The sequence below is a fragment of the Anser brachyrhynchus genome, assembly GCF_964034855.1.
Source record: "Anser brachyrhynchus genome assembly, chromosome: 7".
NCBI classification, from domain to species: domain Eukaryota; kingdom Metazoa; phylum Chordata; class Aves; order Anseriformes; family Anatidae; genus Anser; species Anser brachyrhynchus.
The window spans coordinates 19616054-19643282 of record NC_137701.1 but is presented as its reverse complement, the minus strand read 5'-3'; the positions used below and the strand labels follow the sequence as shown (position 1 = coordinate 19643282).

Here is a 27229-nt window from a genome sequence, read left to right as displayed (position 1 = left end):
TCTTGCCCTACATGAACAGAAAGGAAGACTAAACAGGAAAATATTAAAGAATAAAAAGGTACTTTCTTCCCCATCATGACAGCTTGCTTTTTATGAAGAAAAAAGACTTACAGAAGGTTTTGGAGTACCTGTTACTGGCCTAGGCAATCCCATTTCAAACAGTCAGTGACATTTAGGAATTTATTCTACTTTATTTGCAGTTCCCAGATGGTCTGTAGGAACACAGCAACCCTCAGATTTCAAAAGGCCCCTTCCCACCCCCTGCCCTCACCTGCAAGTACTTCACAGCAACACTTCAGAGCCGACCACCGCGTCCCACCCGCGGGGCTGCTCCCTAGCCAAGAGCCTCCCCTCAGCCCCTCGGGACGAGAGCTGTGGGAGCTCACACCTTCATTTGTTCTGTGTGTCCCGAATGCTTTAACTTCTTTCATCTTTGGTAACTTCCCAGAGTCTGATGTTCATATCCCCTTCCGGATCCTGCCTCCCACGCTACTCACTGAATCCAGATGAATCTCCAGAGACAAGGGTAGAGAACTGATCTCACCCCTCAGGCGTCACTTGCACCCCCACCAAACACTGACTTTGGCCTTACACCACAAAGTGCAAGAGTCTTTAAAATTCTTTACCACAAAAATTTTGGGGACTTCTGACACATCCTGTGATAGGTACCTTAAAGGAGGTTGTAGAGAGGTGGGGGTTGGTCTGTTCTCCCACGTGCCTGGTGACAGGACGAGGGGGAATGGGCGAAAGTTGCGACAGGGGAGTTTTAGGTTGGATGTTAGGAAGAACTTCTTTACTGAAAGGGTTGTTAGGCATTGGAATGGGCTGCCCAGGGAGGTGGTGGAGTCACCATCCCTGGAGGTCTTTAAAAGATGTTTAGATGTAGAGCTTAGTGATATGGTTTAGTGAAGGACTTGTTAGTGTTAGGTCAGAGGTTGGACTGGGTGATCTTGGAGGTCTCTTCCAACCTAGATGATTCTGTGATTCTGTGAATCTTATGACAGAACAGTTATATAAAGTATTTCGTTCTACCAGAACTGATTTCACACATTTTTAACTTAATTGTAATTTCAACTGATACTATATCAAGAAAAAAAAATAGAAGTTTCTGATCTACACTGTCATTTGCCATTTATTCAGATGTTTTTATAACTTTCCTTAATATTCTCCTTTCAAATTTAAGCAATTCCAGGCTCTCTGCCTCATGTATGTCAAAGGCAGTTTTTCTATGGCCTTGATCTCTATCACTGCTGTTATCCTAAATCCCCTCTAACTCTACAAAATCATTTGGTAAATGGGGTGACCAGTATTGCACCTACTATTTTAGTTCACATTGAATCCCGGTTTCTAAAGAAACGTTTTTTTTATACCCTAGAAGTGAGCTTCTCATCCTATTCCTTATCCATCCAGATGTTACACCTGTTTTTCTGCTACCAGCTGGACATGGAGCAGGAGTCCTACCAGCACTCGCTGCAGTCATACTCAAGCCATTCACCAACAAAAACAATCTGGCAAAATGCAGTTTGGGGAAGGAGAGAGAATTCATTTATTTCTTTACTTCTACATCCCTTTTCTTTTAGATCAATTCACTTGCCCATGTATCCTTACAACCAGTTGCGTCAACAGAATGGGAAGATGGTGCAGGAGCAGCTGAAGACTGAGGGACAGGAATGCATTAAGTTAGCCTTCCACTCAAAAAAGAGCAAAGCTACGTAGCCAGGTTCAATCAGAATTTTTAGTGTTTATTACTGGAGAATGCTGGTATATGACAAGTCCTCGGTCACAATTATCCTGTATGAGATCACTAAAAAAATATATCTTCCGAGGCAGAAAACTTTAGTTGACAAGAAAAAAAAAATCAAGGTAATACTGCTGGAAATTCATGTAAAAGCAATTCACACCCAAGACACAATTTTGTTAACAAATTGTCTAATATAGTACAATATGTTAGCAGTATACAGTTTATCTGTTCTAGATGAACTACCTGGCGGTATTCACTGTTCTGTGGTATGTTAAAACAGACAAGGATGTTAACAGTTCACTTACAACATTATGCTATTGACCACTTTTTGAACATATTTCATATCAAGATTTAGCTAACACAAAGCTTGTTTAGTTGTTTTGGGTTTGCAAGATGTTGGCACTGTGAAAGAAATTGTAACAGAGAACATGATGTTACCTGTAAACTGAATACAGATGTCAGTTAAAGGACAAAATACTTCTATAACATGGAGAAATAAAGCCTGCAGAACAGAAAAATCAAGTTGTTGATCTCTAAAACCAAGTCCGAATTCAAAAATATCAAGATGGTAAGAGAGAGAGCAAGAAAGAGGCAAAACAATCCAGCATGATTTTCCTGCCAATAAAGCTTTCAGTAAGACTTCCAGTACCTTATAAAACAAATTCCATCTAACCAAAGGTCAAACAAGGTAACCTTATTTTAAACATTCGTAAGGAGCATCATTCATGAAGAATGAAGATCTTGAGATTCATTTTAAACATTCCTTTCTGATCTAATGTTCAAAACTTCAGTAATACCTCTTTATCTGTAATATAGTCCCCATTAAAGTGATCAAAACCAATTATAACTTAAACAATAATGGAAATGGTACTACTCTGCTGCTGCAGCACCTGCGTGTATGTGAAAGGCTTACAGTATCCAGTTCTCCTTGGTCTGCCAATTCTGAAAATTAATTGTCTTAACTCAAAAAAGACATAGCTTTTGCTGTCAGCAAGCATCAAGACAGTCAGGACGGAACTACTGATGAAACTGCGTAACAATGCAGACTGCAACAAATCATGCACATTACATGTTTCATGTTCATAGACATAATAGGCTCCATTTGTGGCAGATATACTTTGGACAGAAAACAAGCCTTTGGAAATTCACATCTTGTCATTCTTTCTGCTATCATTGCTAAAATACAGACTTTTGAAAAGTTACCTTAAAAAGTCTATAACAGTAATTTAACAAATACTCAGTCAAACTATAGCAAATCTCAGTCACAAGACCTATGTGAAAAACGATGATGACTGAGATACTACAGATCAGAAGAAAGAATCCCTATTCCACAGTCAGGTTTACATTATGGCACGATAATTTTAACTTTCGTCTCTTGACAGTGCTTCTTATGTCACATGGAAAACTATATTCTTAAGGATCGTGTATGAAAAAAGTAGAATAATTTATACCAATGCAAAGTCTCAAAGTATGAAATCCCATAAAAAGGAATTATAAACCATGTAGAAACAGAATATTTGATCAAAAGAATATGCGATGCTTTCAGAAAAGGACCTTTACATGAAACACACGATGGACAACATCTTAAATTTATATTCCCTAATTCTATGCACTGTGTGCACATGTATAGTAACAAACACAAGGCCATACTCTCAAACAAAAAAATATGATCTACATAAAACTCCCACGTAATTAAATATATATATATATACACACATATATATAGTAACAACACTTGAAATAAGATACTAAAAGAGTAATTGGGAATATATTCCACTAGTGTTAATTAAAAATCTGCAACAAGTAACACAAATACAGACTACACCATGTGTGAGTTTTGGCTTTCATTAATGTTGCACAACAATCAAATGAAATCTAAACAAACAGGCTCAGAACATTGCTCTCTGATTCTCTTAATGAAGTATCTTCCCCTGCTCACACACGGTAAGCGGAGATATTCCTTGCATCTCCAATATTCTTTTTTATCATTTTAACTGTGGAGTCTTTCTACACCACACAACTCACAAATTCTCTCTTCCTTCCTCCATCAGTTGTTAAAAACTATGTAAGCATTAAAACTGCAAGAGCCAAGTGTTACTACGATAAGTGCACTAGATTTAAAATAATAAAACCTGTTTATTTTTGTTTTCTGCACCCAGCTTACCATATAGTAGGTCCACTCTTCGATATCACGCAATACTACAAGCAAGATTTTTGAAACAATTTTAACAAGACTAGAAATAAAAGTCACAGAAGCTAGCAATATTGGCATAAGCTGTGGGTGTTTTTTGACAAAGAAAAGACCAAATTCGCTTTAGTAGGGAATACCCTACTCAACAAATCAGAAATTAACTTTGATATTTATCCAGAAAAAGAACAGCTTCTAAGCTCTCAGTACAGCAATGAACGAATTACTTAGCTGAACACTTAATATTCACAGTATAGCAACTCAAAGAATACAATGCTTCATTTCAGACACCTGATACCTAATCTCACTCTGCTCCCTACATAGTTAATGAAGCAGGAGGCTCTTCTGAGAGCAATTCAGACCACTTAAATTTGGACTCCTGTTCTAACATTCTCCTTAAAGCATCATCTTTCTGCTTTTCATAGGCTGCTTTAGAAACTAACCATAGCATTAACTGCCTAAGTTGTACGTGTAAAGTTCTGTGGTGTGTCCAAAGTCTTACCCCCTGCTGGTACATTTTCCCCAAATACTCTCTAATAAATACAACAACAGATACTGTACTGTCAAAGGAACATCATCATATCCAAATAAAACACTAAATGAGCCAGGGATTTTCACAGTGTGCGGAGATGCCTTGACCTGAATAGCTGTCACAAAAATGTTCAGTTCTACAGTCTGTTTATCTATTTAAACTATGGTGAACAGAAAAAATAACAATATTTGAACATTCTACTAAAACATACTTGTCCTACAGGAACACTAACTTTGATTTTTCAGAAGCAGGAATAAGTAAGTATATGGATCATTGTCTGAAATGACACTGCTTATCTGACAGGCTGGAAAGGATCTGTTAGACACAATTTTTATGGCTGAAAATGGAAGGAAAAGTACATTTGTCAGAGATACTCTTATTCTGTGGGTGAGTACATATAAAACATTTTTATTTTGCAAACACCAAACTAAAACTTGACTTACAAAACCACCAGTATACTTATCTTCACCTTCTTATTGATTATGGAATCAGGATGCACTGAACACTCCCAGCCATTTTAACTGAATGTATTTGACTGAAAAAAGTTCCACCTCTAAGTCACAGGTCTCCGTGAAATGTTTTGCCCTTACAAATACTAACACTAACAACAACAACAGAATCAAAGAGACAAACCTGAAGTGCAAGCTACATCAATCTTTATGACCTGGCCAGAAACCACTTTTCAATAGAAAACTGGGAACGTCAGCCCAAAACCAAGCTAATTCATGTTCAGTCTCTTCTGACTACGTAAAAGGCTCCATGTGTGGTGGCATGCATGATAGTTGTCAACATAAATGAAAATGTTCATGAATAAAAAACAGCCTGCATAAAGAGCTAATTATAATATTACTATCAATTGCTAGCTTGCGCTTGCAAATCTTTCATATCGTATAAATGCATTGTTTTTGACATTTCTCTGTAGCTAAACATCACATCATCTCACTTTTTCAAAGTAATTCAAATATGCACGGGATATACTATAGGAAACGTATCTAGAGTTAAAAAGAGAAAGCCTATGACATAAATGTACATTGTCATTAAACATTAACTGAAAACAATCAGCTCCCAAGTCAAAAGAATTCTATACTTCTGATAGCCTATATAACCTGTTTTTCACTTTCTTGTTCATTCCTTCTTTCTATCCAAAACAACACTTGAAAACACTTCACCCAGTCGTGCATTTGAAGACTAAAATAATGGATACACCATTTGTTTACCATTACAAAACCGCTTGATTATAACAGATCACTTAGACTCTTAGCATATGAGATGCATGAAAACCGATCTTATTTTAATGACCAAATGGATTTATTTTCTCTGTTTTAGAAATACCATATAACTTTAAGTTTGGAAAAGGCCTGCTCAGCAGGCAAAAGCTCTAGTAAGCACTATATGGTTAAAGGCAGACCAAGCCAAAGGAAAAACACTAAAAAATTCTAGTGGGCCATTATTCTGGTATGTGATCGTCAATTCATTCCTCCACCAAAGAGTCACTTATCAGATACAAAGCTATTTTAGACTTAGTTTGGTTGAGCAATGATATCATCAAAGAAGAAACAATCACAGAAAATAACCTTGGTAAATACAAGTAATTTGGTTTAAAGGAAGAAATAAAGCATGCCCTGATAACTTTATTCTCATTGATATGACATATGATTTTCTACGCAGGAGGAATGCATCTATAAAGTATTTGATACGGTGCTGTGTGTGACACTACTCATTCACCAGTAAAGAGGTGGAAGTGGATTTGTATAGACCATGCACTGAGTAACGCGCTCCATGTGTTGACAGGAGAACAACTTGGTGTATGAGGATATCATTAATGAAGTTTCTCAAACTTATACAGATCTTTTTAACACCTACATTCATGACCTTGACACAAACATTAGGTGCCTGCTACGTCCGCTACAAGACCAAGAGATGTCTTCCTCAAGGAAGTAGCCATCATCACCAATTTGGAGTGGCAAAGAAGGGGGATCATGACATGTTAGTCTTCCTCAAAACAGCTCTAAGCCACCAACACAATGCAACTTGGAAAAAGCAAATGTAATCTACAGATCTTGCTGGAAACATTTCCCTTTGTTTAACCAGATACATTACATCTGCATATAAGCTATTTATGGAAACATGGAGTACTACGTGCAGCTGTGGTCAGCTAAATTCACAGAAAGATGACTTATTTTCAGAACAGATATAAGGTTTTCAGAGGAACAGAAACCTCACATAAATGACAGAAGCACAGAATTGATAATGCCTGCTTCAAGTACAAGAGGCAAACACCAATTAAGTAAGATACTATTTAATCTGCAGGACAAAACTACCAAAACCACCAATGAAAAAAACAGCCCCAGAAAAACGCAGGCTGGAAATTGGCAGAATATTTTCAAAGCAGGACAGCAGCGAGGTTCTGTGAACAGCCTCCCAGTACTAAGTGCAAAACAATCAGCTACTGATAAAAAAAATCTTAATTAACTTATGAAAGTCATTACTACATTGTGTAGCTACCAACAATAACTGGTTCTGTTCTGAATGCAGAGGAGGGATTACAGTAATTTAGGGATTACCATATAGTTACAAGGAAGCATTACACTTTGTGAATTCACAAGTACATAAACGCTACCCAGAAATGCAGAAGTGGGACAAATCGGTCTCAATCTGATACAAATCAAGTCCCTACAGGTTTTGTAAAAAAACAGTGTCTCCACTAGGGAACACACATGAAGAACATATGTTTGACATGTCTGCAGCTATCCAGCTGACCAACAGTGGTAGGCTGGCAGACTGAGCATCGCACACAAAGTCCTCGCTATCCACACAAACATGATGGTACCTACTGTTCATGCAACATGTTGTTATTTTTTAAAGAATTAGTATACATCAGTAATCACTGTTGTAAGGAAACAAGATTCAAACTTGTGGAAAATTAGACTCCACGAGTTCTGCTCTTCCTAAAGAATATGTAATAGAAGTCAAAATTAACTCATAATAATTCTCAGACCATGTATAGGTCAGCATGGATCCAGCACCACTCATAAGGAAAGTGCAAAAGTAAGGAAAGTGCAAAAAGGGCAGAAGAGGTGGCTACAGTACTTGCATCACAGCTATAGAGTAAGTGATTAAAATTTGTACCTTGCCCAAATTTTGAAAAAATAGAACTAATGAGAACACTGGATATCGTTATCCCAGCTGGTCAAATGAAGAACATGATTACTTTAAAATGTGAAAAAGTTAATAAAAGTTACTTACTTGGCATCACGAATGGAAATCTAAAAGAGACAAAAGAGAAGTCTAGTTCTCCAACCCCAAATCTCCAGGCAGATAAACTGCCTTTAACATAAAGCTACCCCTTGTCCTCTTCCAGTTTCATGTCATTATCAAGTTTTGCTCCAGAGGAAGTGAATCCCATTGACAAGAGTCTCCCACCCTACCCAACCCTCAAGAGCAAGCTTGTCCTTTGCAGTGGGCAAGGCTCCCTGTAAGGGAAATGGAACTGTTAGCGTATCCGGGAGCAGACACGCCTCTGAAGCAGGAAATGGATTCTGAAATGCACTGGTACCCTTCACACAGACATTTTGCGACTTCAAAGTGCTTCGCTTTACAACATTAAGCCATTTAACGTACCTGTACATAAATTCCAATTTCTAAAAAGGCAACCAATAAATGTGCTAAATTCTATTCCGAATGTACTCATTACATATCCACTACACAAACTATCTTTGAGCTACAAACAGTAAGTACTAGCCCCTTGATGTGCTAGAAGCTGGGTAGAGGTAAGACATCCTTCTGTATGATATCACAGGTACTTGCAAAGAGCAGAGAAACAAAAAGACACAATTCTGAGTTTCTCCATCTTACAAAACAGGGCATTAAAAACCTAGTGAGTAGAGTCTCTTCTGACCCTTCTTCCTAAATACAGCTGCTTTCCCATGCCATCCAACAGTTGTTCACATTCTGTTGCTCATTCTGGTTTCTTTTCCCAGCATCATTCTCTGATCTTCACAGCTTTCCATCCTGGTCCAACAGCTCTTTAGAAAGATGCTTCCAAGTGTCCCCCCAGCATCTCTTCATTCAGTTTGTACCTCTCTCTTACTCCAGCTTTCAATCCCTACCACACTTCTTCCTTTTGCTTCATTTGCAGTGCAAACCCTTTTGGTCCTGATCAGGGACCCAACTCCTCATCGGTTTCTTTCATTCCTCAACATACAGGACATGAGGAAACGGCCTCAGGACATGCCAGGGAAGGTTTAGACTGGATATCAGGAAAAATTTGTCCACGGAAAGGGTAGTTAGGCACTGGAACAGTCTGACCAGGGAAGGGGTGGAGTCGCCATTGTCAGAGGTATTTAAGAGACATATAGATGTGCTGCTTATGGACATGGCTTAGTGGTGAACTTGTAAAGTTACACTGGTAGTTGGATTTAATTGTCTTTTCCAATCTAAATGATTCTATGATTCCATACAGAGGAACAGATGGATCAGAGACACATCCAAATTCTGGTTAGGTATGCTCAGTTCTTAAGTAACAACTGACTAATTCCAAGAAAAGCCCTCAGCTACTGTGTATCTCACAGTATTTACTACTACACCAATATTTACCACTGCACTTTCTTACATTTTATTTAATAATTAAACCATAGAAATATTGAAATGTTGTAATTTGTGTTCTGCACAACTGCAATGTATTTTTTAAGATTTTCCCATTAGGAGGAAGAGAAAGTAATTATGTAATTGGCTAAAATGGCTCAGGATCGAAATAAAAATTTAAACAAGAAACAGTGTATAGACATTGAGTTGCTAGAGACACAAAAGTGGTTCTATAAAGGATTACAGCTTATCATATACATAGTGGTATTTGTTTAAGAAATATTCACTGTAAGTCCTTCAGTAAAATCTACCAAAGCACTGAACTTATTGTATTTCTAGTGCCTCTACTTATCAGACGAAGTCTTCTCTTTTCATAGGCAAAGGACAAAAAAAAGGGAACCTAAATACAGCAGGCTGTGGTACAGTTAACAAACATCGTATCTTTCCTAGAAAGAGAAGTTCCTCTCAGCAAAGATGCTGCTAGTAGTTTCTCTAGCAGGCTCCTATAGTTACTGTATGCCATACTTCGGCACGCACCTGTGGAACACCCAGCAAGTGCTAAGACTGCAGAAGACAATACGGTGTGTCCTTAGTTTGCTTTTAACCACATCAAAACTACAAATTACACATCAATCAGAAAGAAGATTCTACATTCCTAGATCTCTTAATAAAAATAACATGAACCATAGAATTCCCTGGTGACAAGATGCCTAAACCAGAAGTACTTTCCTAGCTCTACAGCAGTTATAAAGCAGCACGTAGTAATTCTTTACGGAAAAAGAGTTTATTGAATTTGTGCAAAACTTGTATGCTGCAATTTTCAAAAAATCACCACAGTACAAATGCATTCCATTCATTCAAAAGCAGCCCATACTCAGTACTACAGAAGCTGAAGGTACTGCTCAATGCAATGATTCATAGTTTCTCTAATAGAAAGATTCAGCAGTTTTCAATCGAGACCTTTATTCCCTCTCTGAATAAATGATGCCTGAAATTTTTATTCTTGTTCTAATGGAATTTCAATGGCCTTCACTGCAAATCTACTGGAAATTTTCGCATATTAAGTGGAAAAAATTAAATGATGTTAACCACATTTTAATGTGATTAAAGCTGACAGGGTCATTATTTCTGCTAATCACTCAGTTTAAAAAGCTCAAACAAAACTTTGTAACAGCCGGTGTTTTTTTCTATTTTTCCGTATGTCTGCTGTAGTTGAGAATTAAAGCCACTACAGAATATGAAACAGTATATATCATGAAAAAGAGTTTGCTCCAATTTGTACATGGATTTCATTATAATTAATCTCAAGATTAAAAAAAGAAAGGGGGGGATCAATCTTACAATATGTATACCACTACCACTTTTGTCTTCCTCACTTAAAAGGCTTAAGTTCCTTAAAAGGAACACGTAGAGCTTTTCCTGTAGCTCCTATTTGTTACTAAAAATTAGAAAATATCTCTGCATGCCTCTACTAAGTAATGAAAGGTATACGTAATCATATAAAATCATTTATTTTGGAAAGTGGCTGTCAGGCCCTGCAACACAAAGTCTGTGTCATCAGTGAGGTCAGCAAAAGCTAGAAAATGGGCATTGAAAAAAGTAGAAAATAGAAGCAAGAGACGATGATGAAAAGCAAACGGTATTTGGTTATCAGTGTCTTGTAGTTTCCTCTAGTGGACATTCAACAAAAGAACAGAAAACAGAAACAGCTGCTCTTGCTCAAAGGTCCACCAAGTGCAGCTGCACCTCTGCGAGATGAGGAATAGACCACAGAAGCCTCAGGGTGACCAAAGAGGGTAGAGGGATCGAAACTAAGAAACAGACATCCGTCTGCCTCATCAGATCTCCTGGGTGGGAGTTGTTTGAGGTTTGTTTTTTGTTTCTGGATGGGAGGAGGTTGTTTGAAGTTTTTGTTTGTCCTGGGTTTTAGTTGTTGTTGTTTTTTTTTTTTTAATGACCTTTACAGAAAAGACTGATCATGCAATGTAATTAACCGCTTATTGCCGGCTTTATTATTACTACTGCTCTCTGTGGATGGATCCTCATTCCTGGAGGACCTATACATCTCATAACAACCCCACACCCTCAAAAAAAAAACAGCTTGATGGGGCCATGTTCTCTCTGTTCAGAAAATCAAAACTAAGATGATTAAAAAAAGTGGGGGGGGAAGCATTTCAGCATCCAAATTCATTTTTTCTATGTAAGTAACTGTTTATACTTAAGTTACTTTAGAAGAGAATGAAAGTTCAGACTGATTCACATTGATTATTTCCATCTGGTTTAATAGATACATTTCAACCTTACTGAATCACTAAATACAAAAACTGTATTACAGCAGCTTCTTCTATTACAAAAAAAAAATAAATTAAAAATCTCAAACAAGACCATTACCTTCATAACCTTAAGGTACATTAAATTAATCTGAAAAACATTTTATTTCCTTCCCATTCCTTGGCAAAGTATCCAATCACATATACAGTGATTTTTAGATCTGCTACATGATTAAAACAAAAAATGCTAGGAAAAAAACACAGTAATTAATCATACATAACTCTCTCCAAGCAAGAATTTTTTTCTACCTTCATATCTAACATGTATTCCTAACTCTGTATTTCAATACTCAGCAGCCTTTTTTTTTCCTGAAGAATATTGCTTCCTGCCTGAATACTTTCTGTAACAAGAAAAAAAATGTCAAACAACATTAGATCTTTTTACAATCAAGGAACAAGCTACATTAATATCAATATCACTTTATAGCTGGTGTTCGTGATGTTCTCAAAAAGAAACATTACTGATATTGTTGGACCTTCTAGCTTTAGCGTGATGCCATGCACTAGTGCATCAACTAACAGCCTCACAGAATTCTTGTGCTCATCTAAGAAGGGACCCTGCTGAATGTCCTAATGCATCTTATTGTGAATCTTCAGCAAATAAAACTTCATGTATGAGCTCATGATGTGCTTTGCTGCTGGAAAGTCACAGACTCTGTGGGAAGCTTTTTATCTTCCCAGCAGTCAGTTCTCTGAGAACATCAGTGCAGCTACTGTAGTTACCTGTAGATTACTTGTATTTTCTCACATCTGTGTCCAGCAATCTAAACCATGATGATAAAGGGTCATTAGGTGTTGAGTGAGGAAGGGGATGGACTAGACAATTTGCTCTGATAAGCTCCTTGTTGCGAGCTCCAGTTTAGAATGTGAAACGCGGGGTACGCATGTTCTCAACTCAAAAACCAGCTCACTCACAGCACCAATTAAAAATCATGCTCATGCCATCTGAAACTACATGAAGACATCTTATCTGAAATTTTTGCAATTAATAATATTGTAGCAAAAATAATTCTGTCATGGTAAAAAGGACATCAACTGTCTATTAGCCACAAAAGAATTCAGGTACAATTACTGAGATAACTGCTGTTTGGAGCACAGCAAAGCAATTTCCCACAGTGGGACTTAGAGTTCAATTTACCAGTTGGGCAAATATTTTGTGCTCTGTAGTGGTCTACAGAGTTAACAGTTACCTGTAACGTTTGAGCTGTGTTATACTTGAAGAAAACTTTCTTCAACCAAAACAGGTGTTTCAGCTTTACCTGCTCCCAAGAACACACATTTTTTCTAACATGGTTTTAGGAACCATTTTAATGCTTTTCAATTAATATTAAATGCAAACTTATCAAAGAGCCAATGGATCTATTTTCCCATTCCAAGCTGCTCACAGTGAGGTCCTGTAAGTTATAGGCTACTTGGAAGAGGCATGAGAATACACACAATGCCATCTGTAAGACTACATTAGTCCTCAAGTAAACTTTTTTTCCCCTAGAGGATGGTCGAAATTAAGTAAAATAACAACCTGATCACTTAACTAGACAATACTGTCACAAATGGAAGAAAGCTGTGTTTTCACATGTAGCAAAACCAAATTATACCATGAATACAATATGTAGTGAAAATGCTCCACTGACTTGCTCAGTAATAGAGCTCTAAGAGTCACTTAAGATATATATAGTGACATTTTGTGTCAAGTTCCAGATAGTACCATGGTATCACATTAAGTGATAGATTAACACCTGAAAAGGCAAAGGAGCCATTGAACATTTGGTCAACATGCAAGTCATCAAAAGAAATTGACTTGCAAGTATGAAGAATGTAACTACTACACTTCCCTCTTCTCAAAATTAAAGGTTAAAATAATTACCATTCAAACACTAACTCATCAGCTTAGATAGTTCAAAAGGGTTTTTCTCCATTGCCCTTGCAGAGATGACGATATCCTGCTATGTTGCTTTTGAGTCTCAATTTCAAGTCAGGGAAAAAAGACAGAATAATGCTATTTTAGACAAAAAAAAAAGAAGTCTATTTCCAAGGTAGGATAACAGTAACAGTGCATGCTGACAATGTATATTCCACAGAGACTCGAAGTCAGTATTTGAAATTGAGTTTTTTAATTTGGTCCATTACTTTTATTTTATACATATACCTCTGCTGGTTCTATTTTCTGCAGCAGCACTAGCTACGTACACCACACTTGTGCCTTTTTTTTTTTTTTTAAACTACATGGCCTTTAGTGAAAATGCAACATTTGAAGAACTAACATTAACAGTCTGCATCATCACAGAAAATGAATCCTTAATAATTATTCATACACCAAGTAACTGTAAACCCAAATCATTTCAGAAGACCTGAATGTGTCAAGAACTTTGACAATTATGACTGGAGCCAGGAAACTGTAGCACTGCAGAATTTCTTATGAATTTTTCTAGTTACTTTTTATAAATGCTGTCCTAGATGACAGCTTAATGTGTACCACATGCAATATTTATTCTTCTTCAGTGTCAGACTGTCTAGCCATCCAAGGGAATACAAAGAATGTCACTTATTAGGATAAAAGCACAAGGAAGGTAATCAAGGACATATGTAACATCAGCCAATCATGCCCTATTTCAACATCCTATTCCATTCATAACAGTTCAACAATTATTTGCTTACTGATAACTTGCTTTCAGGCTGTTTGTGTTCCCCATAATGGTGGTTTGCATTTATTTTGCTCTTTAGAATTGGACACTTGCTGTGCCATGCATGTTTGTCAAAACTTTATATCTTCTGTCAGAAACAGCGTTAGCACATCAAATCATTTCTGTGTCAGAAATCACTAATAGAACAATCTAGTTACCTTTTATGTCAACAGGGCACTGACATAACCAGAAATCAGAAACAAAAGGCTATCACACAACCACATGCTGCTGCAAGACAGGCAACTAAAATGCTTCTGTTTAATATACCTTGAGCATATAACAATATCTTTATTGAAGACCTAATACAGAAATTAGACCTTGACTAGAATGCAAAAATATTTCAGAAATACAGTCTAGGCATAAAGACATTAGCCGCTTTTTTGAGCTTGTATAACTAAATTCGTTACTAGTCCTCCATGTCTCTTTGACGACATTTTTAGTTATTTATCTTACAGCACACCTACATGGAATACTTGCAGACATTCTTCAGCTGACTCCAAGCTATCTGATGGAAGCAAGTTATGAAGAATCATTAATTTACAAAGACAAATAGAGACAGGCAGATAGAGGGAGCCAAAGACAAACATTTACCTTCCATAAAGTTATTTTTAAATAATAATAATTTAAAGAATCCTACAGGAAACTGAACACGCGTGCACTTGCACACACACTTCATTAATCTGAGTATCCTGAGACATCAAGATTTTATTAAATAAAAACAGGTATGGATTTAATGAGCCTCTGAAATAAAACAAGCTGGAAGAACCATCACATGTTTTAGATCCACAACATTTTGTAGGTTTTCAATGTATTAGGTGTTAAGATTATTTATTTTAATAAAAGCCATTTGTTTGGACTTAAAATTATTTTCACTTCAGAAGTGTAACACTGTGCCAGTACATGAAAACCAAAGTGAAACTTTATCAAACGGATCTGATTAATCCATTCTCACTGTTCAACCCAATGAAGTACAAAACCAGCACATGCATCTACTCTTTCACCTATTTATCTTCTAAATATCTCTTCAGTTTTTAGAATTATTTATTATTTAGTATTATTGCTGGAACGCAGTAAATCCCAAACTTTATCTTATTGTAATTTCTTAACAAATTAACAATAATTAAGGTCAAGCATTGGTAACAAAGGGTAAATAAACTATCAAATGAGATATACTATGAAATAAGTTATCGAATGGGATAGATCTCCCATTAAAGTGATATAACCTACAAACTTTTCTCTCCAATTTAAACATGAAGAAGCACCTATTCTTGGTTTTAAAACAAGTATACATAAAACCAGTGACTATAAACGTGTGAACATCAGTCATTATTAATCATTATAGGAAACTCAAACTGTGAAAACAAAATACTCTGCCAAAACTTTAGAAGGTAACTAACTGCTCTTGGGAAAAAAGAGCAATTAAAAGAAAACATATATCCATATACTTAATATATAAAATTGAGCTATAAATAACCACAAAATAAAAAGCTTTTAATAATTTTTAAAGCATCATATTTTCAAAAATAACTGTCATTGAAAGATGTCTGTCAACTGTAAAACAAATAATTTACTTCAGCACAAAAATAAACTTGAAAAATGCATGCCAAACCAAAGCAGCTTTTATTTCCAACTGTATAAAAGAATTTCCTTTCAGACATTTTTCTATTTGTAATAAATTATTTTTCATTGACTGATGTTTAACACTTACTTATTTGTAGAAAGCAGCAATATTCCATAAACCGTTCTTCCAGAGAATGGGAATGCCACAAACAAATCACAAAAGAAAATTTCAGGAGGTATTAGATCCTAACACAAGGAATGAGAAATACTTGCTTTGCTCATCCAGCATGGAACAGGGACGAGGACACAGCCGCTCACCTCTCTACAGTCATTCAAAAGCCTTTCTCTCCGCCTTCCAACTTCTCAACAGGACCCACACAAAAATAAACATACACTGGTGGGTTTTAAATGTCGCGTCAGATATAGTGATAATAATAATGACCCAACAGATGTTAAAAGCAGGGCACACATACCCAAAGCATCTATTTTTTCCTTGATTTGAAAGAGCAACTTATTTGCTTCAAGGACTACATTCAAATTCTGTTTCTATGTTGTCTGGCTAACAATACTCATTCATTCTGAAAGGTGCATGGCTCTGTAAGTTAATAATAAACTAATAACTTCACATACCATAACTTAAGAATACACAATTCCTATCAAACATAATAATAATAATACTCTTTTAAATGTGATTTTGCACAATCCTACTAGATGATTTATAAAGAAAAAAAAAGGGGGCAAAATACCCTTTACTTAAAAGAACAAAAAATCCTATTTTCTAGCATGAGACCTGCTCATTAATGGGACAAATTCAAGCTAATCTTCTAGCTCATGAGCCAAACCATGGCATTTGTAGATCAGCCCCTACTCCTCTTTCCACGTCAAAACTCTCCTGAGGTTCCAACACGCAGAACAGATAACTCGATTCAGCTACAGTATATTAGCATACAGCACTTTAAGAGTAATGACAGAAGTGTAACTGGACCTTTTTAACTTATGTCACAAAAAGGAATACATTTCTACTAGTCAACAGTAAACAGACAAACGCATCAGAACAGAGCTCCTCCATGTACATTTTGACTCTCATTTGAAATCAATGGATAATCTTTATCCCTGAGAAATACAACTGAGAAGACTATTTCACCTTACTCCCTTCTCTGTCTCGTCAATGTTATTTCATGCACACAAAAATCACTGCAGTGAAGGTGGCTGTGCTTATAATACGCAAGACGAGTAAGGAAACTTCTTCATTAGCAATGTCTCTCATCACAAATTTGAAATGTGAAAGGGATTTTGACACCAACATCTACTGTCTTACATGCACAGTCAAATTGTTTTACTCCAAAATGAGTAAGAGTGAATTCACTGAAACTATTTACCACCCTGTAGACAGATGACAGCACTGATATGGTGGTTAGAACCCTTATCTGTTCCAAAATCCCCGCGGATCTGCTGATGGGGTTGTGTTGCTGATGCTCAGAACTAGTAAACCTCAACTGGAACATACTGTAAATTCCAGAATCTGGTCCTCAGCATAAAGGCTGATTTCTTAAGTTGCTTTCCCTTCCCTGTTTGTCCTTTTTGTAACAAAGACAAGTGAGGAAAACTTTTTTCTTTTTGTCTTGTACTTTATCCGTTTCAATGTTTAAGTTAGTTGATTTCTCTGGGTCTGAGCACTATGACAGAAAGGTGCCTACTCCCCTAAATAGAAGCAAGTATGAATCTAAGAACATAAGCCAATAAAAAGCAAGATGAGAAATCTCTGAAGCTGAAAATTTCAGCATAGAGCCTATGAAAAGGTATCAAGCTACTGAAAATACCCAAACTCATTTAGCTGACAGTAAAAGTAATATGGGGCTGCTTGACTGTACCTTGTCAAAAGCTATGCACTAAACTGCAGTGACATACAGCAAATGCATTTACAACAGAAACATTCTAAAAAAGAATCTATTCACAAGCTAGAAATCCTCATTTAGGCATGGGAGCAGCATGCTGTTTAGCCAATCAAGCCTGTGATACCAGTGTTCAGTGAAGGACCACAGCTACATACAGGCTACACTTAAATCACTCCAGGCACATTTGGAAAGCCTTTGACAAAGAGGACTGACAGAACGGACGATACTTCTGCAGATGTCATTCAGGAGATGACTGACATTATTCCAGGGGAAAAAAAAAAGCAATTACTAGACAATATCAATATTTTTATTAGGTAACTTGATTTTAAAAGAGAGCATTCCTTCACACCCCACCAAAAAAAAAAAAAAAAAACACACACATTTTTCTATGTCACCAGCAAAGAAGCTTTTAGGGAAATAGTAAAGAAAACTAAGGCATAAAGCACAAAATTCCCAAGTGTTGGAATGCAAGCTGCAGAAAATTAAAGTAAGCCTTTCCTTTTACACAAAAAAATGGGAAGAAAGAGGAACAGTCATTTATCAGTCTTTACTTTCTCCAACTATATTATGCAGTAACAAAAATCTACACCCAGACATATCTGTGTGTCTCAGATTTGTTTCTGAGCTGTTTGAGCATTCTTCACTTTTAAACAGACTGAAATTTGAAAAGGATGTTGTACCTCATGATACAGCCAGAGTCCATTTCATGTCATTTTGCAATGACTTTGCAACAAAGTTTGTCATCGTCTTTGACTATGTCACCACATATCATTTTCTGTGGAAGTCCCTCTCTGCACTGCTTACTGAATGAAGCAAAGTTGTGTAATTAATTGATTTGACACCCAATGCCAAATTATTCTCTCCCCTAGTACTATACATCCTAAGTAGAATGTGTTTATAAATGGTGACAAAAATAGTTATTGAAAACTTCCAGTTTGAATGAAGATTGTGAAAATGCAAAGTTTCTCAAATGCTTAGACGGTATACAAATAGAGATGCCCCCTTCTTACTCCTCACTGTTTTGGGCAACTTTATCAGCAGTTATGTTTTTGCCTGTTGAAAGCTAGCACCTATTGCTTTAGATTCTGCCTATGAAAACACAAGTGTTTAAACTAAATATCACACAAGTTACTTGATTCTCAGAATTGCCAAGGTAGACTCAAAATTATTACATTATCAGGTAGCAATTCCTAAGATTACGAGCCAACTATAAAACTGGTGGAGCATCTGAACTTAGAGTTGCAGTTGTTCAACACTACTCTGCAGCCACAGAGCTGTGTTTGAAGAGCTCAGTGATGACAGCCAAAAAAGTGATGACAGACAAAATAAGACTCCAACAAACCCCAAGATCATCATCTGGAGAGAGAACAAGAAAAGGAACAGAAGATGGGAAGCAAATCTGAGTTCTTCAGAAAAGGGCTTGGGATAACATGCAGCTGGGTAAGACAGCGCTCGCACACAGAGCGATGAAGTTGCAGAGAAATGAGAGATGCTTTCAGCACAGCCTTACTGACATGAAGTATTAAGTAGCAGCTCTTTTGCAGTACTCTGATAGCACAGTCAGCTTGAAGCACATGGATGGTTTCGGAGCATACAAGAGACTCTCTAGGAGCTAACGCACTGAGGCCTGGGCGGGTATTTCGAGCTGCGGTATGGAGGGCTGACATCCGCACCCTTTGCAACGCTGCACAAACAGTGCTTCACTACAGCGGCCACCCTGCTCTCTCCAGTCCGCAGTACTTGGTGAGTTGTAGAATAGCTTAAGGCTACCTTCACCTGCCTAGGAAAGGCCTTGCCAAGAACCGGGGGGCTCCCTGCCACCACCACCCATTTTACCCAGTTTCAAGACCCAAGATGTCCTAGGTGAATTACTGAGGCCTTACTTCCTGACTTCACAACCAGAGTTTTAGCCACTTCTAACTGCCACGTTGTAATTAAGTGGGCTGAACACTTTGAAAGCAGCTTCACCGTGCAGTATTGTCCATTTTTAAAACATCCCAGATGACTTTTTTTTTTCTTTGAAAAGCTTTGCTTAGGAGCCAAAACTTTACATGTGGCACACAGCAAACTTGGTATCAGAGAAAAACCACTGCACTTCCGTGAAAATCCATCTAGATTTAGTAACCTCATAATCTATCAAAAAAAGAAAACCAAACAACAGAACACCAACTCATGTCCTCAGGAGAAAACCTCCTCAAATTTAACACTGAACAGTCTCAAAGGTTTAACCTCTTTATATGCCCCACAGCACCCGTACATGAGTGGAGCTAGATTTTTTTTTTTGGCTTGTTTGTGGTCTTTTTTTGCCTTGTTTTGGGGTTTGAAGCAAGGTTACCCATTGGAGACGAGAGCAGGGAATCCATCTTCCCTATGCTTAGAGACAGGTCTCCAGTTCCTGCTGCTAGCCAAACAATATGCATTCACATTCAAATGGGCGGAGGAAGAGGCAAAGCAAAGCGGGAAGCCTGGTGAAAGAAATCCAGTCTGAAGGACTGGACTGGAACTAAGCCAGCAAGAATGGGATGAAACCAGAGAAAAGGGAGAGAATCTGGCAAAGGTCCAAGGAGGATACTTCAGCTAGGAAAAGGCTGGAGCAAAAAAAAAAATGGGACAGACAGAACAACTGAATGAAAAGTCACTGGAAATGGTAAGATAGTGACAAGAAGCCAACTGGGAATGTCAGGCAAAGATGCCAGAAAGAAGAGAGATTGCAATTAGGTTGATGGGTGAGAAATTAATTTGTATTCATTAATTAATTTGTATGAGACATAATAAAGAATAGCTGTTTATTAAGCAAACAGCATGCACCATCCCCTATTAATGTATGTAAGTGCTCTATGGAAAACATATGCAAGCCTCTAGTTAAAACAAAGCTGTGATGTAAGGTCTTCTGTCTCACAGACAGCAAAGGTACGAGAGGAAATCTAAATTCTCATCTTGTTAACTCTGAATATCTGACTGTAAAATGCGTATGCCGAATGCCATTTATGCACAGATAATTACCCACTCATTACTTTTTTTTAAAAAAAAAAAAGATTTCAGTTGTAAGGCAGGGACAAGCATTACATATTAAGAAAAATTCTAAATTTTCCAGATCCATCAGCATAGAAGAGAACCTTAAATCAACTATATCAAAGAAGCTTCTCAATACCACAATTTATAACTGAAATTTAAAGAATTTTAAAGAATTGTACATTCTTGAAAATGTACATACAATTTATCTGCCTAAACATCCATTACTACGTGACCTACAGCATATTTAAATATACACAACATAATCAGAAAATAAACGTAATTCAGAAGCTGAAGTTAGTGACAACAGCATTCTGCACTGACTTGGGTACCCTGCTACATGACCAATATGCTGGTATTGGTGAATAACTGTTCTAAAGGCTGTAGCTGGTTTAAGACTTCGTGTGCCATGTCAAAAAGATGTACTTCTGTTTCCCTCTGCACTGCTAATGTTCATTACCTACAGGATCCCTCCTTTCAGGAGAGGAACTACGTTTAGATATCTGGTCCAGTTTTTTTTTTTTTTAAAGCAAAATCTGCAAAGTTCATGTATTTCAGACAGCTTTTGGAAAAGGCTGAAACGTAGACAGTGGAAAGAGATGGTTTTTGTGGAACTAACATTGAGATGTTTCATATTTTTATTTAGTCACCATACTTTCAATTGTAAAGGAGGTGGAGCTGGCCCACAGCTGTTCTTTGTCTGTGTTTCCTGTAAATCTATTTATTAGAAGGATTCTTAAATATACATATTGTTAATACTGCTCATTAAAATGTTTTGTTTCATGATATGTCACACCAATGTTACCATTTTCATTAATATGTGCTTGTTTTAAATGTCTTTTGGAAGGTTTCAAACTGAAATGTAGGTGAAATGCTATGGAACAATTTTTACTTTTTTTTTTTTTTAACCATAGAGATCAAATATTCACTGCTAACAAATCCAAGAAGAATCTATACAGAGAAAATATATTCAGGACTTCTCTAAAAGCAGACATTATTTAAGGGTGGATGGGGAAGTTTTGGAGCTGAAGGGTATTTTTCATGTTGAATTATGTTTTTTTTTTTTCCAAGTTTTCTTTTCTTGTTTTTAACAGGCGTGCTGAAGACATGAAAACCTTCTGGATATTGTTTCTTTTCCTCTCAGTCCTCTTGCACTGAGTCCTCTGCGCTCTAACAACACACGAAGTTACCTTGCTGTTTTGTTAAGATGGAGAACACACAGCTATCAGATCTATTCTACCAGTGGACATGTACCCACAGAAATAAGACCAAGAACATCAAGTCTCCAGTCACCACCAGGTGCTAACTTTCTTTCCTAAGTAGTCTAAAAGTGAAAGGTTGGGCAAAGCAGATAAATTCATGCACAAGCCCATTGGGTCTTCCTTGTAGTTTACCCTTGACATTTTTTTCTTCATGTCTTTTTTTTTTTTTTGGTTATATTTGGAACATCTGAAGCAATATGGAAAAGATGAATGAAAAAGGATTATTCACTCTCATACTACAAGATCTAAGGAGCATCAAATGAAATTATGATGTGGCAGATCCAAAACAAGCATAAGGAAGTACTTCTCCATATAGCACATAGTTAAACTGTGGAAGTCCTTGCTCCAGGATATTGGGATGCCAAGAGTATACTTAGGTTGAAAAGGTCAATGGCTAAATTTATAGAATAAAAATCAGTCAAAAATTATTAACCATAAGTATATCACATCTCGCTTAGTCAGTTCTACACTAACAGATTGCAAGAAGCTGGGCACATATACTCTATTTGCTTAATCTGTACCTATACTCTTCCCTGCACATCTGCTAGTGGCCTGTCAGAAACACGATACCAGAAAAAACAGACCTTTCATCTCACCTAATTGTGGCTCTTCTAGCTTAAGAACATAACAAATGCTATAAAAATTAACAGGAAGAGGGTTATTCATTACAACCAACGCACCTTCTTTAAACACATAGGAATAAGATATGTGAAGAGTTACCCTATCCCATCACAACCCAACTTGTTCATTAACAAGATGTCTACCCTAACATTCTGAGAAAGAACCCTTGATAGTAATGTTAACATAAATTTGGATACTCAAGAAGTCTGAATTGTTTTAGAAAACAATATACAAAGATCTGTATCAAGTCTCAAACAACTTAATGATGACACTATACATATTCCTAATTTCATGCTTCATATTAGAAAATCTTTAACATCATAGTCAGCTCTTTAAGTTGCATTCTATGCATAGACTGAAGAAAAAATTAAAAATCAATTGTTTAGACCTGAAGAGTTGAGTCAAAAGATTAGCCTGACACATAACAATGTTCCTGGTGCCCACTGCAAAGAATCATTCCCAATCGCTGCAACTAACAGTATGCTAAGTACAGTCCACTACATCCACTTATTAATTAGCTCAACATATTTCATAATTCATTTTCATATTATGATCTGCTAAAAGCATCCTCTTTAGCAAGACCAAAACAAACCTTTAATTAGGTGAAGGGCTGACAAGTCTTATGTCCTGGATTTACTTTACATCGTATAACTCAGAAAGCAGTTTTAATTGAAAAAGAATAAGCTCATTTAGAATACTATCATGATGAAGCTCAAATATACACTTATCATGTTAAGGTGGTAGTATAGCCATATAAAAATCATTAGGATTTATTAAAAGAAGAGATTAAGTATTCTCTTAGAGCATGGCAATATGTAGTAGGAACAGTTTCAGTGGATTCCTCTATACAACATCATGATTACTGTCATCTGATCATAACACAAGTGCAACTAACACAGCTGCCATGTCAGCTTCTCTTCAGGGGCTAGGTCTTAATCATAAATCAACTGAATGACTAATTCAACATTGTTAAAACCAGCAAGTAGCTGCTTGGAGCCATTCCAGTTTTTACATCTTTCAAAAGGTCAACACACCTACTCAGACACACAATAGTCCTATCTTTCACTGTGTTTTCTTCTTTTCTAGGATTGAAAAATAACATGTTAGCACTTAAATGTGTGTTTTAGCTAACAGTTAAAATGTTCATTAATTCTGAACGAATGACCCAGTAAAACAAAGACAATTTTAGTTTTCCTCTCATACCCACAATCAAAACACCTCTCCTCTTCTTTGCTGTTTTAAATACTTCTATAGTTGTAAAAGTCTTATGAAAACATTTATACTGCTGAGCATTTCCTGCATTAACCTTACTTTTGTTACAGTAATATTACAAATTATGCTCAGAAATAAACTTTTTCAACTTGAACGACAAGTCTAAATGTGGCTTACATTTCAAATGTGTACCTCTGCCCCTCAAAATAGTAACAAAAAATCACAAATTAAGTGGCATCTAACGGCAAAATATATTCTAATCATTTACATCTGCTTGCACCATACAAATAGCAAAGCCTACCGTTAGTATCCTTCATAGAAAAAATTTATTCTGCTCTTAAATATAAAAGCTATGTTGCATAAACAGAGGATTTAAAGCTGTAGCAGAGTGGCTGAATGAAGGAAAATGGCAATCTTTCTGGTTCTAGTAGATGCCTTTCCCTATCACACAATGTTTCCCACTCATAAATACATGACAAATACTTCCTCAATCATTTTTTACGAGCAGGGATGCACAGGGGGTAGTCAATGGCTAGCTTGAGGGAAAATAGGAACAGCAGGAGGCAGAAACTGTACTGAAAATGGCTATGTGGTAAATTCTCTTCTGGAACATCACTCAGCTACCCAGGCTTTGATCTTTCGGCTACAATTACACTAACATCCATGAGATCTGGATATACTTTTTTAAAACTAAATCATTAATTGTAATAGAAACAGTTAAACCATTTCATTATATGACTTCTCAATTCAAACATCTGATTTTTTTTTACAAATTAAAAATTGTAATTTATACAAAGATTTGCTTTCAATTGGGTTTAACTATGTCATCATCACAACCAGTCTCACAAAAAACATGGGGTGACTGGCGACAGCTAAATCACAGACTGGCGTCTCCTAAGTAGTCTGTCTACCATTAGGGTCTGGGAAATGGTATTTACTGTACAATTAGAGCCAGTGAGCTCTACCTGTAATCATCCAAATACAGGTGTGAGGATCCTTTTTTGGACAGGGAAACCGATGCATCCATTTTCACATAAACTTCCACATCTGTACTGTTTATAGCAAACCATAGGAAACCTCAACGTTTGTACTTGAAAAAAAAAAAATCACCTAACAGAGCAAGTGCTACTACCCAGATTTTAAAGACTTTCCTGGATATAACCACTTTTAATGTTTAAACATTCCTACATACAAAACATTTAAAGAATTAATAAATTAACAACTATAAAATTTGGCCAAACATGAAAAACTTAGATTATTACACCGTTTACCAAGTTCAATCCAAAGTCTGTGTTTTGGGGTGACATAGGTTCCTATTTAATAGATTAAATTTTGTTCTTTAATACTAACACAAAATTTCTTGGAGTATCATAAGGACAGTTTTAGTTGCAGTAATTTCACAGAATTTATTCTAATGATTTATTGGAGTTAACCATCTGACATTAATTATTGTTTTGGCTTCCAGTCTATGAATGTTTATTTTTCAGTTTAAAGCCTTCTCACTCTTTGATATCATATGGAAATGAGAATTTTTAATGGAAAATTGAAACCATGTGCATCTAAGTACTTAATGAAGTACAGGGAGAAACAGAGGGTGTACTTTAGGAGAATTCAGATATTCCGCTTTGGATACTTTTGATTTGTTTGGATGAGTTACATGCATATATCTGTTCACAAACATGCGTTTATACATCTTCAAAGTATCTCACAAGTGAAGTGTTTAAAGATGTGAATACTAAAAAAATAAGTTGGTTTTTTTTTAAATATACTGCTATTGATTTTTCTTCATAGTATACTATTTAATCCTGTTCCCTCCTCCACAAACCAAATATTTATCCCATCTAGAGCTTCCTCTGACATGCTAAATGCTGTACTTCTCAACAGCAGATTCCCAACATATGTCTACCATGCTAGGACTGAATCTTCAACCAGTTCATTGAATGTCTGATAGACTGATTTCATAACCATCATGTACCTAAGTCACAATATTGATGTCAGGAATACGTGAACAAAACCTGCACTGTTTGTGGCATTAAAGACCATCAAGGCAGGACTATACACTGTAAGCAAAGTGCAAGCTGTAGCAAGGAAACAAGGAACCCAACTGCAAACAGAAGTGTACTGTTAAAATGTGCAATTTTGCCACAGTTTGAAAGCCTTCTGTGCAACTTACACAGCTTTACTCCTCTGGCATTCAATTCATTCCCTTGGAATGAAAAAGATGTTGTTCAGACGATCAGCATTATACAACAAGATAAAAATGTGTGTTTATTTAAATCTGTAGTTCTAAATCAAAGCTGTTTTCTTCATAGTTAATGGATTCACATAAAAATATAGGGAAGGAAAATATATTGTTTTCTATCCTACACTTTCATTCAGGGTTTCACCATATGCATTGTACTCAGCAGCATATCAGTGGGAACACAACAGGCAAAAAAAAGTGCAATGTTAGTTTTTATTCCTATTTTAATATACTTTGATCTTAATAAGCAAGGAATTATTCGCCATTGAAAAAAATGTGAAATAGAAATAAATCTAGATATTTGACCTGAACACACTCACCATTTGTTTTTCTTTCTTATGTAGTCTTTTTCAGAGAGGTTAACCAAGTAGATCATTGGTTTCGAAGTGAAAAACAAATGCTTGTTCAAAACATCGATCTAGAAGTGAAAATACAAGAGGAGAATTTTAAAAACAAGTTATACCAACTTAATTTTAGGACTCTTTTCCTCATGGCATTTCTGAGAAGGCTACAGAATTAAAGTTTAGTATATAGATCACACTGACAAACACGGCACTGACTGATAAATTTAACATTCAGTACACTCTGAATATGAATTCTTTAAAAAAACTTTTAAAAGAGAAGACAGTAACAGGTAGCAAAATTAGAAGTCAATTCATGGGATAATACTTATAGCCTACCTCTTTGTCATTCCAATCATGATAGAAGCGGACAGCTTTCTTTTCATCTATTACCCAGGTTTTGATTTTGCACATTACGTCCTATGCGAGATCAAGAAAAAACAAAGTCAAAAACTCAGCTGGATATCAGACAATTCTCTTCCACAAACACGGCATGTATACATTAAAATTCAAAATGTACAAACGAATTAAAAATTAGATAGCATCTTTTAAAAACAATTTTTACTACCCCAGAAAAATAAAAATTCCTGCTTTGAGTCACTAAAGAGAAATAGCAACTACTGAAGAAATACAAATCACAATCAGAAAGTTAAATACATGCTATCCAAGTATCATCTCTCGCCACCATGAAAATTAGCAGAGCTCATAAAACATATGTAAAAATCGGTACATTTTAGATTGCTTTTCAAACTCAGTAAGACGCGACATTTCAGCATCCAGCGGGAGAGACCACGTACAATATAAACATGCCATTAAGAAAAGGGAATGGGTGGGGAAAAAACACCACGAATATATTTTTTTCGATTGTTAGCGAAAGAAATTGAGCCTATTATTGATGATCCACCCTTCAAGAAATTAATTCAAATGGCCAGAGCCCTTTTTATTCCGCATTAATTTTTTGCCAACACCTTCTCCCTCCCCCCCAAAATGAAACCTGCCAAAGCCTCCATTACACAATGGCAAGAGCC

General features: G+C 36.4%; 1 protein-coding gene across 5 annotated transcripts in view; it reads right to left on the bottom strand.

Moving 5' to 3' along the window:
- The window catches only part of OLA1 (Obg like ATPase 1), a 129209-nt gene that overhangs the window by 13972 nt on the left and 88008 nt on the right, over positions 1-27229 (bottom strand). For all 5 annotated transcript variants that reach the window (XM_080600856.1, XM_080600859.1, XM_080600857.1 and 2 more), the window contains 2 exons: positions 26541-26621; positions 26181-26278 (listed from right to left, as the gene is read on the bottom strand). In XM_080600856.1, the coding sequence (XP_080456982.1) occupies positions 26181-26278; positions 26541-26621 (179 nt within the window). The remainder of the gene's footprint in view (positions 1-26180; positions 26279-26540; positions 26622-27229) is intronic.